The sequence below is a fragment of the Squalius cephalus genome, assembly GCF_949319135.1.
Source record: "Squalius cephalus genome assembly, chromosome: 15".
In the NCBI taxonomy this organism is placed as follows: domain Eukaryota; kingdom Metazoa; phylum Chordata; class Actinopteri; order Cypriniformes; family Leuciscidae; genus Squalius; species Squalius cephalus.
The window spans coordinates 16,587,899-16,602,105 of NC_137136.1; the positions used below are offsets into that span (position 1 = coordinate 16,587,899).

General features: G+C 37.3%; 3 protein-coding genes across 3 annotated transcripts in view; 1 reads left to right on the forward strand and 2 right to left on the reverse strand.

The window, feature by feature from the left end:
- rbfa (ribosome binding factor A) overlaps positions 1-10,252 on the forward strand; it is a 36,644-nt gene extending 26,392 nt beyond the window's left edge. Inside the window, exon 17 of the transcript XR_013823697.1 lies at positions 9,392-10,252. The gene's annotated coding sequence lies outside the window, so the exon portion shown is untranslated. The remainder of the gene's footprint in view (positions 1-9,391) is intronic.
- tbc1d31 (TBC1 domain family, member 31) lies at positions 298-10,209 on the reverse strand. Its single transcript, XM_079894576.1, has 22 exons — positions 10,075-10,209; positions 9,848-9,994; positions 9,622-9,737; positions 9,340-9,518; positions 8,976-9,127; positions 8,734-8,893; positions 8,228-8,428; positions 7,305-7,472; positions 7,071-7,150; positions 6,831-6,977; positions 6,580-6,713; positions 6,327-6,460; positions 6,031-6,210; positions 5,225-5,457; positions 4,973-5,125; positions 4,738-4,873; positions 4,086-4,178; positions 3,665-3,805; positions 3,290-3,484; positions 2,824-2,977; positions 1,780-1,890; positions 298-715 (listed from the first exon to the last, which is right to left on the reverse strand). The coding sequence occupies exons 1-22, from the start codon at positions 10,155-10,157 to the stop codon at positions 570-572; spliced, it is 3,243 nt and encodes a 1,080-aa protein (XP_079750702.1). The 5' UTR covers positions 10,158-10,209; the 3' UTR covers positions 298-569.
- Positions 10,253-10,787: 535 nt separating the features above from the next.
- Positions 10,788-14,157, reverse strand: LOC307173047 (uncharacterized protein). Its single transcript, XM_079895852.1, has 5 exons — positions 13,707-14,157; positions 12,646-12,909; positions 12,495-12,545; positions 12,029-12,163; positions 10,788-11,900 (listed from the first exon to the last, which is right to left on the reverse strand). Exons 1-5 carry the CDS (start codon positions 13,732-13,734, stop codon positions 11,704-11,706), a joined length of 675 nt encoding a protein of 224 aa, XP_079751978.1. The 5' UTR covers positions 13,735-14,157; the 3' UTR covers positions 10,788-11,703.
- Positions 14,158-14,207: the final 50 nt, after the last annotated feature.

The window sequence follows — 14,207 nt, forward strand, 5'->3', positions numbered from 1 at the left end:
TCCAAATAAATGATGCTCTTTTGAACTTTATACTTATTAATACTTTTTTCAGGGTTCTTTGATATCATGTAGTTTCCACAACTGTACTGTATTTGTGTCAAATAAATGCAAGCTTGTTAAGTATAAGAGACTTACCCACCCCAAATTGTGTTTTACCAACTCAATGCTCAGTAAAATATAAATTAAATATTGAAACATAACATTCATTAAATTATCTGGAACAGACAGGGTCTTGTCTACACAAAGATGTATCCATGTTTGCACAGAAAATGATATAAAAGTAAATAAACATTTAGAAATGGTAAATTACATTTCATCAAATTTTATTAAAATTCTTAAGACATTTCTCATTTTTAAATACAAAAACATGAAAAAAGATGATACAAATGACATTTACCTTAAAATGTATGGGGGGAAAAAACAAATAAAAAAATATTAGATTTACAAAATATTAAAAGCTAGGATTAGTGTCGATAAGCTGTGCAGGGTTCTCAAGTCATCTAAGAAAATTTTCTTTCAGCTCTTCTTGAATGTGCGCCTGGTGCCACACACATTGGTCTCTCCTGTGATCAGTGAGAGTGTATGGAGCTGGTTGAGGGTGAGATGAAGTCAGTCGCTCTGGCCCTGGCAGCTAATTTCGTCCTCAGTTCTCTGATTTCCTGCATCAGCTCCCGTTCCTTAGAGTCAAGCTCCCCTCGGCCACGATCTAAAGAGACTAAGTTGCAGCGACATGAAAGAGAAAGCTTTTATCGCTTGCCACTTTATATCATCATGTTTGGTTATGACAGTGCAGCTCACAGTTTATACAGGGCTGCCAACCTTTGAGTTTAGCTTGGAGTGAGAATTATGGAAGAAGAGGGGGGATTGGGGGGGGGGGGGGGGGGGGGGGGGGTGGGGTGTACAAAAAAGACCTTCCATCACAAGTGTATTGTGATTGTCAAAACCTTTGGTAACTAAACAGAATTTCATGAAGTTTAGTGACAACGTTACAATGCGTACATGATACAATGACTTGTAGGCTACTGTTTTTATTAGTCCTTGACACAAATTTCACAATTTCAATGAATAAGCTAGCGAATTAGATTTCGACCTCGATTCAACATCGATTCATTTGAATAATTTATCAGGTACAGTATAGCTATGCTTCATTTCATTTTTCTCAAGGAAAAAAATCTCTCAACTAATGCTGTAAACATACAGGGAGCCCTGTCAGCTGGTATTATTATTAAAGGTTAAAATGAACAATTCAAATTAATCTTATGCAGTTTTTATAATAATAACAATGTCATAATATTCTTAATGAGTAAACATATAATAAATATTTAATATAGTGCATACATTTTGCAAAATATGCTCTATAGTTAACCTTTCTAGCTAACTAACATGCTATGATTATTAAATGGCTTTCCTGAGGTAAATGTAACGTTACGTGACATATTGTTTACAAGCTGTATTATTGATTTCTTTCCACGGTTGAAACTCTGATCAAACGATTACATGAGACATGATACATTTCGGTAAGTTGTACTATATCTTTCAACATACCTTCTGATGTCCGTGTTTATTTACTATTAACTAGTAATAAAGAGGAATAGATTATCATTTCACATGCCGCTTGAACTGAGCCGCTACAGCAATCTGTCACATCACATTACAGAGTGTAGTTACACAGTTCTTCTTTGCTTTTGTTTTAACTGCATGAGAAAATGGATGTGTGGCGGGAGAACAGTGTCAATTGCGTGAGAGTTGGCAGCCCTGGTTTATACTAATAATACTTACAGCAATCATCAGATTGTGCATTCAAGGAAGTGTTAGTGGTCTCATTTTGGGGCTTGTGCAGCAGGCCTCTGGACGAGCAGGGAGATCGGAGTCTCTTTTCCTTCTGTCGATCTACAATCACACAAAAAAAATCTCCATAACACACGGTACATCTAGAGGGATGAAAACCAACCACTAGACAACACAATTACCTCATGTTAACATGTAAAGTTGAACAGATTATCATTTAATGTGCCCCATCATGCTTTTTCAGATATTAGCATTTTTTTTTTCTTCTGGATATTACCTATTAGCTGTTTGTAAATGTAGAAGGTCTGCAAAGTTTCAAAGATCAAAGTGCAAGATAAATGGTTATTTTCTCCCAAAAGAAAGAACTGATACTGAAAAGTCTTACTGTCTGAAATAACCTAGGGTTTGTAACAAATTTGCATAATGCCATTGCCTGCCTATTGTATTCATTGGCTGGCTGTCTATTTTGACCTGCCCTCAAACACTGTCGTTGTAGCTGATGCCTGGAAGTGTTTGGTTCGTGACATGTTGAGAAGATGCGATTTTCTGCACTGTGAAAGCAAATTTATGCACTCCAAAAGGATGAGATTGATTGCATCACAACTGTTCTTATCAGTTAGTATACTAGAGGTGAGGAAGCCTCCAAAGGTGAAATTCAGATACGGTAATTAGCGTTTAATTTCCGACACATGCATTAAAAGGTGGACCAATCACAAGAGACTGGGCCATCTGATCAATCAGAGCAGAGTAGGCTCTCGGAAAGGAGGGGTAAAGAGACCGAATCCTTCATCAAACCGTTTCAGACACTGTGAGAAAAGAGGTGATGCTACATTATGAGAAAATGAAAGTGTTTTTTGACCTTGGATGCATGTTGACCTATTGTACCTCAAACAAAATTAGGAAAATTAAGAAATTAAAATAGCATAATAGGGGCACTTTAAACTGATTGCATCTTCAAAAGGAAGTAATATTAAAACTGTAACCATATCATGAATCCTTTATTACGTTTTGTGAGAAGTTTTTTTGTTAACTCACTTAGTAAATCCTCTAGACTCTTTTGCAGTTTTCCATGATGTTGCTCAGTCTCTTCTGTTTCCTGAGAGATAAGTGACCTCCGTTGGGCGTTAACAGTGGCGGCCGCCCGTCTTTCCTCCTCCAGTTCAGCTTGTTTAGCTACTACATCATTCCACTGAGACCATAACAAAATAATGTCATTGGGCTTTCGTATGTTGTAATGAAAGTGAATTACATTTCTTATGAACCTTATCTACTTGTTACGCTAAACATAACACTAAAGGTGTGGTCACATTTAATGTTCGATGAATTTTCACAGGGAAAATCCAGTCATTTCTATAGGAATCCACACGACCGTAACTTTCATGTGAGGGTTGATCACACGAATGACCAACAGAAAGCAGTTTAGCTTGAAAGTGACCTGTGCTTCATAAATCACTATACTATTGACAAAATATCTTTTGCACCTTAACATGTAAATTCTCACCTGCTTTCCCTCCACTTCCAGCATTAGCTGGGCTATTTTATCCTCTTTAGCACATGTTTGTTTGCTGAGGTTCACAAGTCGCTCTCTTTGCTTCTCTTGCCTCTCCTCCGCTTTTTCCAATCGCTTATTCACCTCGGCCTGCCAATCAGCATCCACTTCCATCTGTCCCACCTCTGCCAAAGACTCTTCCAGCATCTGAAAGAATTTGAATTCTCATAATTGGTTTCATCAAAACTTTTTTCAACAATCAACTGCAAAACACAAGACTGTTAAGGAGAAAGAAAGGAAATTCAGAAAGGAAACAGGATCAGGGTGGAGTTAGATGTCTGACAAAGATAATCAAATGCACTTCATGAAAACTGTAGCGAGACATACCTTTTTGTTTTTCTGGCTGATATCTCCATCTGTCTGAATGAGGTTTTGAAATGCAAAATGGTCTATTTCAGCCCTGTGTCTCCTCGTATCCACTTTTGCTCTCACCTCTTGACTCACTCGCTCTTGCTCTTTGGCCAGTTGCTAGTAGGCCAAACATATGATGATCAGCTTTGGCTATGTACATCTCAAGAGTGTCCGAACCAGCTCACAGAGGGCCATCTTCCTGTTAGTTAAATTCCAACCCTAATTAAACACACCTAAACCAGCTAATCAAGCTCTTCAGGATTACTGGACACTTCCAGGTAGATGTGTTGGGGCAGGTTGGAGCTAAACTCTGCACGAAGATGGCCATCCAGAAGGAAGATTGGACACTCATAGTGCATAAATTTTGCAGAAAAGAAAGGGTTTTTTGGTGGCCAACCTGTTCAAACAGTTGTCTCTGGGCATCCAGTTCCAACTGTCTCACTTCTATATCTTGAACGGCGGCTGCAGTCTCCTGATCTCGCAGTGCCATCTAAGTACAACATTAAACATGTAAAGAACCTGCCAAGCTTTACACAACCCTGGCCTGTCTTTCTAAATAATACTTAATACTTCTCAAAAAACATTAACTAATCTAACAATTAATCTAATCTTTCTACTCAAAGAATCCTGATAAATGTATTGTTTTCCACAAAAATATTAAGCAGCACAACAGTTTTCAACATTGATAATAAAATAAAAATTTTCTTGAGCACCAAATCAGTTTATAAGAATGATTTCTGAAGGATCATGTGACACTGAAGACTTGAGTAATGATGCTGAAAATTCAGCTTTAAATTGTAATAATGTTGTGAAATATTATTACAATTTAAAGCTGAATTTTCAGCATCATTACTCAAGTCTTCAGTGTCACATGATCCTTCAGAAATCATTATTATATACTGATTTAGAGCCCAAGAAATGTTGAAAACTGTTGTGCAAGTATAAAATACTTCTTTCAAAAACATAAAAAGCTTTTGAACTGAAGTATAATATGATTGATTCATTTACACAATCAAAAGTAAAGTGGCAACACATGAGTACAAAGCAACCTTTCTCTGAATCTCGTCATCAAGTCTCTTGAGCTGTACACTGCGCTGATCCTGCTGGTGCTTAAGAAAACGTCTTCTAGTAGAATCAATCAGATTGAGCTCCTTCACCTTCAGCTCACGTTTCATAGCAGCCAATCTGAACACAGCAAGTTACGTCAAGTGAGTTTTGTGTGTGAGAAACTGCTAAATAAACTTAATCAATATTGAGAATTCCTGCATAAGGAGAGAAATCGACCTGGCTCTTTGTTGTGAAAGTTTACTCTCCTCCTCCTGTAGAATCCTTCTCCGTTGCTCCTCTCCTTGCAGTAGCAGCTCCTGCTGTTTGTACCAGGCCTCAAACTCAGCCTGCTGTCTGACCGCCTCAGCATGCAGCTGCTGAACTTCCTGTCTATATAGACAAACATAATCAGAAACCTTTTTGTAAAAGGTGCGCCAAGTATGAAATATTCCAGTCATATCACTACTACAACTGAACAAAATGTTGCACCTCTCCCTTAGATATTCCACTTCTTGTTGCCGGATCCTCTCACGTTCATGGGACTGGTACTCCACTATGAAGGTGGGGTATTTGTTGAAAATGGGGTACTGTCCGTGTGTCAGAGGTTCAAAGTCACTCAGCGCAGAGCTAGGATGAACATCTGCAGGGGTGCTGTCCATCAACCGATAGGTTTCCTTCAGCATAGCACCGATGTCCAAGCTATTCCGATGATGGAAAAAGTACTACATTTGGAAAGATTTCAACAAAATAAATAATAAATGAAATACATGAAATGTATGCATTTGTAATAAATAATAATAGTAATAATAGATTAAAAAACTAGGGGTGTAACGGTACACAGAAGTCACGGTTCGGTATCTACCTCGGTTTTGGAGTTATGGTTTACATTTACATGCTTGTGGAGCGTGTCGCAAAAATTAATCAAAACTCAGCATATAAACTACTAGCAAGCTCTTGTGTGCCATCTGAACTCTTGTTTTGGGTTGGTGCATAGAATTGTCTCTTCTTCTTCTGCTCTTTTTTCCTGTTACTCCACGCCCCCTTCTGGATTGGACTGTGGATCGCCTGTGAGTCTGTGACTGACTTTATTCGTCGTCTGACTGTATGCACCGAACCGCGACTGTTTCGGGACGAATACATGTACCGTTACACCCCTAATAAATATATATATATATGAAAAAATTAAACTCCTGAATGGTATAAACTTGTCTTGATAAGCCAAATTTATTTTTCATAAAATTAGCTCAAATGGGTGTTGAGCATAAAAAAAAACATAAAAATGTCTAATGTTATACCTCAAAGTCCTTCTTGTCAGTACAAAGGAGTAGCGGTGCTCTGCAGCAGCTGACATAAGCCACCACAGCCATTAGAAGGAACGAGGGATGATTTGAGAAAACGTTGTCAAACAGTTTTAGCCACTCTTCTGTCATCAGAACCTCAGAGAACAGGGTCTCAAGAAGGGGCCACACATACAACTGGAGAGGAAAAGCAGTGTGTAGGGCATTTTCTTCATCATCTTTGGCTTTAAGACAAAAAATTATTTGAAAGTCAAAGTCTATGTCATATAAACACTTGTGTCAACGTCTTTTACCTGTGAGGTAACGCCACAGGCAACAAAATGCTGAAGCAGCTCTTTATCATGATGGGCCAGCACATTCTCAGCCAGGCTCAGCACATTAAGCGGAGGGTTGGGAAAGTACTCAAACCAGTGTTGGCACCAGTTCACTGCAAAAAAGCAATCCAAGACACTTAAAGTCTCTCCACTATGGACAGAATCATTGAATCAATGCCAAAGAGACCAGTGTGCGTCACCCAACACCACACTACTATCTTACACTACCTACCAATGACGGTGGCCACAACTTCAAAGCAGATCAGTGGATTGTTCTGGAACAGCTTGACAAATGGGAAGGCCAGCAGGGGGAGATAATCAGTCTCGCCAAAGACAGCAGCCCAGTGAGCAAGAGCAGACAGCACTCTGTCAGGTTAAAAATGAAAAGACAAATATAACTAATTTAAGATTCTGACATAACATTGTGGTGGGCAAATCTATATGTATATAATTAAATCATCAATTGATTGATGTTGTGTCCACCTCTGTAGACCTCTCTGTAGTTTGTGGCTTTTGATGGGGTACCGCTCCTGAAGGCAAATGTATGCTGAGTGCAGGCCTTTGTCAGTCAGACTACTGAAAGCTGCATGGTTCTCAGGTAGATGCAATAGAGAACGCCAAATAAACATCCTGCAGAAAAACAAACAAATATACACACAAATAAAACACTACAGCTAAACATTAAATCATCATTGCTTTAGCATGAAACATTTATTATATTACCTGTATTTGGCTGGGTACTCTCCAAACGCTCTTAGTAACGCTTGTAGTCTTTTCTTGTTAAGGCCATTGGGCAAATCATTCTACACAAAATAGATTAAACAGATAGGATTATAATCAGGTTATAAGTTGTGGTTGGAGAATGTACTGAAAAGGCAATACAGAGGGTGTCACATGACCCCAACCCCTCAAAAAATAAATCAATTTAATCAAATTTAAGCTGAATAAAAACAGAACCTCTTTGTCATCCAGTGTAGAAACAGCAGGCGGTAAAACTTTGGATTGTATTCTGCGTCCTGATGTTTTCACAGGACGCTGACCTGCCCCAGTGTGCACCTTAATTTTCGAACACAATCCTACATTGATGTTGCCTTTAGTGACCTGTTTCAACAAAGACTGGGGAGGCTACACAAACAAACACTTGTGATTAGCATTTTTAGGAGTAAAAAATATATATTATTCCTAACACAAACATATTATACTACCGTTCAAAAGTTTGAAGTTGGACAGATTTTTTTTAAAATTCTTGTTCACCAAGGCTGCATTTGTTTGATCAAAAATACAGTTAAACTAGTAATATTATGATATATTATTACAATTTAAAATAACTAATTAACATGACCCTTCAGAATTGTATATATATATATATAAAATTGTGAATGCTCCACTCATGCTCAGTGAAAAAGCAAAGTCCGCTCAAATAACATGGTGACATGAAATTTCTCTGTAGTAGACTAGTTTCTATTTGCAATAGCCCTACTGTGCAGTAACATGGTGTGGTATAGACAGGATGGGCAATGATGGTAAAATAAAGCTACCCTCTCTAAACTGCTATGCTCCCCGCTACGCTCTGCTAGTAATACCTTTGTAGGACTATACATTATTTGGATAATTGTTCCAAAAAAAAACCCTGTTAAATCTGATCTGTTGCATAGAACTGAATAAATAATAATGTATTTTTTAAATTCAGTATCATAAAAAAATAATTGAATTTAATTCAAGTGCATCCAGAGTTTTCAGTGAATCAATCAATCAATCAATCAATCAATCAGTCTATCTATCTATCTATCTATCTATCTATCTATCTATCTATCTATCCTTAAGCCTATTATTTACCATTTACAACAAATAATACATAATAATTAATTAATAACAATTACCTTACTGATTTCTGGGGAAAGACTTCGTACATCATAGATTTTAAGAGCACCGCTGTCCATCACAGCAGCAATATGGTGGCCTTTAGGACAAATGGTTGCCGAGGTGATGGCGTCCTCGTAGGACCCGATTTCAAAGAGCTGCTTGCATGATTGAATGTTGATAAAGCGCATGACACCATCTTGGCTCAAAACGCCCAGAGTCTGAGGACAGATCAAGTATCAGTGTGATTATTTCCACAATAAAATTATAAACTGGATCATAGGGGTGAACTTTTTAAGTTAAGTTCAGTAGTTTTTATTCTTCTCATTGCTGAGTTTTAGAAAAAAAAACAAGACTGTCTCTGGAACAAGAGCACAATATGTTGAAGTCTAACCAAGATGATTCCATATTACACAGTACACTGAGCATACAGTTGATAATAAATACATTTAGTAATAAAGCATTATGTATAAATTATAAGGCATGATGTCAAAGTTTTTTAAGGTGGAAGACAACTGATCAATACCTGGTTGGATCCGCCATCAAAACTATCCGCCAGGAAATCCAGAGATCTTACTGTCTTGACTTTTGGAGGCATCAGAATTACTCTCAAGAGCTGTCGACTGTCCAGACACCACAAGTGGACTAAGTTGGAGCGTCCAGCAGCAGCAAGTGTTTTCCCATCTCTACAAAGAAACAAAATGATTACATACAATACAATACAACACACCAGTCGATGCTTTACCAATTTTAGGGTAACAGCCTTACTGTGTAACAGCAAATGTCTTGTAGTGGATTCTGGGCCCATCCTGTGGAACAGGCAGCTGATACTTGCAAAAAAGAGTGTCGCTCTCCCAAGCAAAAATGGAGTCGTCGCTAAAACAGCTGAGAATGGTGTTGCTGTGTGGGAGAAAGAAAACCTACAACAAACACACAGGAATGAGGGACTGATGCAGAGCGTTTACTATAATATGATGCTTAAAAGGATGATTCACCCAAAAATGAAAACTCTGTCATTAAATTACGCACTAACATGACGTTCAAAGCCCATAAGACTTTTGTTCCTCTTCAAAACACAAATAAAGATACTTTTAATGAAAACTGAGAGGTTTCTGGATAAGTTATGTCTAACCTTTTGTATGCCAACTGATTGACGAACATTAAGCTTCCTTTTTCTCTGGAAGGTGTCAAGGTTCCAGAGCTGAGCGGTATCAGAAGAAGTGCTGATGGCATAGCTGCCTGAACTGTGGACGGACAGGGAAGAAATGGCACCCTCGTGACCCCGCATCCAGCTCACTAGCTGTCTGGTGTCTGGAAACAGTAGTTTGTGCTTGTCAGAAGAACAGTTAAACATTTGCAGATCTATGTGAGAAAATATAACATGTCATACCCAGACTGTAAAAAGAGGTCTTACCTTTGTCAAAGCACTTAATGGAGTAATCAGCAAGAGCAACCAGGAACTCTGTGGTTCTTCTCAAGTTGAAAGCTAAAGCAGTGCATGCTTGGCCTGTTTTCTGGACCAGCTTGAATCTGTCGAACGATAACGTTTGAGACATACGAAATTACAGTGAAGGTTTTATTATGATACATCAACAGTTAAGAACACTTATGGAAAGTTACAGGGAAAATATATTCTATACCTGTTTCTGCTAATGTCAAACACATAAATATTGCCATGGTGATCACCAGCAAGAAAGGACTCTCCTGTGGTGTCGAAAGCCACTTGTAGGAATCGAACCGTTTTGGTTTGACGAGCACACGCGTTTCGGATCACAGTGGCCAAGACGCTGTGAATACATAAATGCATTAATTAATCTCTTTTCATTGTATAAAACAGTTTGCTCCGTGCTGGTTATGTCAAACTTACCCATATTTTGTTGATACTAATTTTCTGTGCCATATTTTCCCATCTTCTCTGGACCCAATATCTGTAACTTGCATGTTTAGCATCGACTGAGACTCTGCAACTGTTACTCCAGCAAACAGCCTCCCGCCTCACACAGGCATCACAGCGGGAAATTTTTCATAAATGTATTAATGACTGCATGTCATACTCGTTATTGAACTTTAATTTCATATCGAGATTAACAGTAAAAGTGGCAAAAACATTTATGCTAGTGTTTGTTAGAGGGTCGAAATAAAGAACCAAGCAGCAAGACGCAAGCAAGTTTCAGTTAGAGGAAGTGACGCATGTAAACACTTGTTGGCATTATGGGTATTGAAGTCGTACGGATTTAAGGAGATGTCACGTGAACTTACGTGTTAAACAAAATAAAAGTATATATAAATAATACAAATAAATAAATAAAAGTTAATCACTCATTTAAATGTATAATTATTTAATTAAATCAAAACGCTATAAACCTCAGAAACCTAAAAAAAAATCGGATTTAGTCATGCGTATTATAATTTATATTTTGCAATAGTAATTTGAAAAACAGAATATCTATAAAAATACACATTTCTAAATATGTTTCAAACTATATTTATTGTGAAATTAAATAAAATCTGCACTCTAAATAAATATAATTTTTACAATATTTATTAATTCATGGCAGTCTGTGACTCCAAAATATCTTTAAAAGGACATTTATTTAAGGGTGCATTTACCTCCATTAATTTTCAAATAAATCACAGAAGGATTTCACTTTCAGACAAGATTACTGCGATTTCTTTACCCTGCTATGAATTAAATAATTATCTTAAGAAGGCCAGTGGAGACCTTTAAAATATATTTTGGCCTTGACATCTAAATCAGTTGGGAGACAGTGGTGATTGCTTTTTTCAAATACATTTATTTGAAAATATTGTTCCAAAATGACAAATGTGTCAGCCACATGCCTTCTTCATTCAAAATACCTTTGTACAGTACCTCACAGGTTTTTAATCACCTATTAACATAAATAAAATCATAAGCAATTCCCACAAGACAAATCCACCAGAACTACAGGAATACATTGAGAAATTATTACAGAATAACTATTTAAACATCAGGAGAACATCAATCATAATTTAGTTAACAAATATTACATGAAAGCTTATAGAAAACATATAAAAAGGCTGCATAACAAATGTATTAAAATGCCAGCCAACATATTTATTTTTAAACATTTCTGTTTAAAACAAATAAACAAACAAATAAATACTGATATACCCATTAAAACATGAGAAACAGTCAGTAGCAGTCATATTCAGTAGCAAACAAGGCAGCATCAAATATAATGGCCACTTCAAGGCACACCGGTTTAGAAAAATCCATGATAAAGGATAATATTTCAGTGTGTTTGGCAGCACCAGATGAGCACCTGAGCATTGGTCAATTTAACGCACATATTATGCTGCTTTGTCCAATCATGGGTCAGGCCTGAGTTGACAAACTGCCAGCGTCTGCAGCACGAGGGGGTCTGGCCCGGCCATCTCGGTCACTGTGCCCCCCCTCCCCCCAGACCACAACCCAGTAACTGGATCTTCCCTCCTGCCCACTATTTCACATCTTTTAACCGATAACATCAGGCTCAGTCTCTGCATCCTCCTCAACCTCCGAGTTCAAACACTCAGTGACTGTCATTCTGTTGTGATCCCCTATAATGACATACTCTATGTTGGATCTCTCCATGTGAATGCTGTTGCCGCTTATTGTTTCCCGCTCTGGGATCAGTTCATCATTGCTCTGAGTGGCAGCCATTTCATCCACTGTTTGTAAAAAAAAGAAAAAAAATTTAGATCGAACATAAACGTATATAAACTGTAACATATATAACATATAGTATAAGTCTATAACGCTAGAAGAATTTGACCTATATTTCCTGTAGAGCTCTTACCTCTGATTGCATCATTCCGAGCAAGCAAAGAAAGCTGGTCACAGGTAATGCATTGGCTATTGTTGTTCCCAATAATGCAGTTGGTCAGGGAAGAGTTTTGTATGTTTATAATACAAGGTGTAAATTGCATTTTTTCTGTTAAAGAGAAGACAAAAAGCAAAAGACATCAATGTGAGCAATCACACGACACATTGCAATCAAAGGGATGTGGGACAGCAAAACAAAGCGTCTAGTCACTTGCACTTTTGAGAAGTGTGCGGTTTTACATTTCAGTACTTTTGATACCAAGTGTGAGGTAATCTTTCAAACGAAACAGACAACAACAGGAAGTAAGGTGACATATTAACTACTGAACAGGAATTGCTAAATAATTTCACTACCCTGATGCTTCCTTAAACAACAGGGCAAAGAGAAAAAAACAGGCTTTGTCAAGGTACAGTGAGGCAAAATATGCAAAAATATTTACCTGAGAAAGGAATTTCCTCTATATGTTGATGGTCCTCATGGCCAAATTGTGCTGAATGACAACAAGAAAAAGAAAGAGAAAAATAAATAATGAATAAACAATTCAGTCTTTGGCATAGATCTATTTCTAGAGATTTGATAGATTGTCCAACCTGGATATCCTGTAACATTCTCATACAACGCCGGGTCACAAATTCCGAGGCAACTGAGGAACGAGCTGCATGCACATTGACCTTTTTTAATGACGATCTGCATCATCTTAGAGGCTTTCTGCATGTCCGTGGCCTGCGATGTGATAACCTGTGATTCAAAGGCCGTGATTGTGCGGGATCGGTACAAGCAGTTGGACATCCTTTGAACTAAAATCCCAGTCATACACTTACTGAGGAAGCCCAAATATTGCTGTAATTGTTGATCTGTTGAGAAAGAGAACGAGAGAGAATTGTTTAAATCACAGGAAGCTTAAAAAACAACAGAAATAAATGTAATACGCCCCAAAATAAATTGGATGCATACACTCTTAAAAATAAATGTACCAAAAAATGTGGTTTTCACAGCGATGCCATAAAAAACTTTTTTTTTTTTTGGTTCCTCAAAGAACCTTCCAGTGAACCATTTTTTTTTCTCAGTGTGAAGAACATTTTTAAAAAATCTAAAGAAACTTTTCCCAGTATAAATAACCATTTGTGTAATAGAAAGGTTCCATGGATGCTCTTCGTGGAACCACAGATGAGAACCTTTATTGTAAAAAGTTGGACTTCAGCTAAAGTTGAACAAATAAGTTATTTGCTTTGACCTTAAAATGTTAGATAAAGTGTAACAGCAATTTTCAGAAACCGTTCATGAAAGGAAGTTGCTCTTAATGTTTTTGTAGTAGCCTATTTAAACTGCATCATACATATTTGATAAACAATAAATTCGCAAACAACTTAAATTACATATGTGAAGCATTTAAAATTAGGAGGGTTGTGTCATTACAAAAAAACTAACAGGTTGAGAGTACATTTTTTTATCTGTGCATACCAATAACTTTTAAACGTTTGCATCGTTCACACTGTATTTGCGTCATTACTTAATACGACATATACAGCTGAAAGATAGCTATAGTGATTTGAAGCGCTATGCGCTTCCTTGTAACATACTTTACTATTTTCAAAAAACAAACAAAAACAGGCCTGACAGAACGAGATATGGGTATGAGTTCGAAACTTACCAGAGAATATAACAACCGTGCTGTCCATCTATTACTAAACATAAATAATGCCAAAGAAAACAAAGAACCGTGGTTCTGAAGTCATGTGAAAACGAAACTGCAGCTGTCATTGATTTATACGTAGGTGTATATGCGCATGCGCGTTGAAAATGTAATTTCCACACATGAATTCCCCCTCGTATGTCTGTCATTCTGGTTAACCGCAGATTTTAATGTCATGCGATAAACAACAGCAACATACAAGACACAAGTTTTAAGTTTAAATTCTTCAATAACATCAATTTAACGGCACTAATACACTGCGTGTATTATTTGTTTAATCAAATTAAAAGAAAAAGAGAGCCAAATAATAATCTAGTTTAATTTGCGACTAATATAGCCGAGCGTTTAAATGGCCTAACGTTACACGTTATTTATCAACCATAAAGTCACTTTTGCACATTTGCAGCGCAACAGTGATGTACTCTAGCCGTCTATAAGCGTCACAAAGCTTGATGTCTA

What these genes read in the sequence shown, in the direction of transcription:
- tbc1d31 (XM_079894576.1), bottom strand. Translation starts at nt 10,157, where the DNA reads ATGCTAAACATGCAAGTTACAGATATTGGGTCCAGAGAAGATGGGAAA. An exon ending in AATCAGTTGGCATACAAAAG is followed by an intron (nt 9,128 to 9,339) that starts GTTAGACATAAC and finishes TGTTTGTTGTAG; the next exon opens with GTTTTCTTTCTCCCACACAG. An exon ending in CTACAGAGAGGTCTACAGAG is followed by an intron (nt 6,714 to 6,830) that starts GTGGACACAACA and finishes TTAACCTGACAG; the next exon opens with AGTGCTGTCTGCTCTTGCTC.
- LOC307173047 (XM_079895852.1), bottom strand. Translation starts at nt 13,734, where the DNA reads ATGGACAGCACGGTTGTTATATTCTCTG. An exon ending in CACGGTTGTTATATTCTCTG is followed by an intron (nt 12,910 to 13,706) that starts GTAAGTTTCGAA and finishes CTTTCTCAACAG; the next exon opens with ATCAACAATTACAGCAATAT. An exon ending in TCGGAATGATGCAATCAGAG is followed by an intron (nt 11,901 to 12,028) that starts GTAAGAGCTCTA and finishes TTTTACAAACAG; the next exon opens with TGGATGAAATGGCTGCCACT.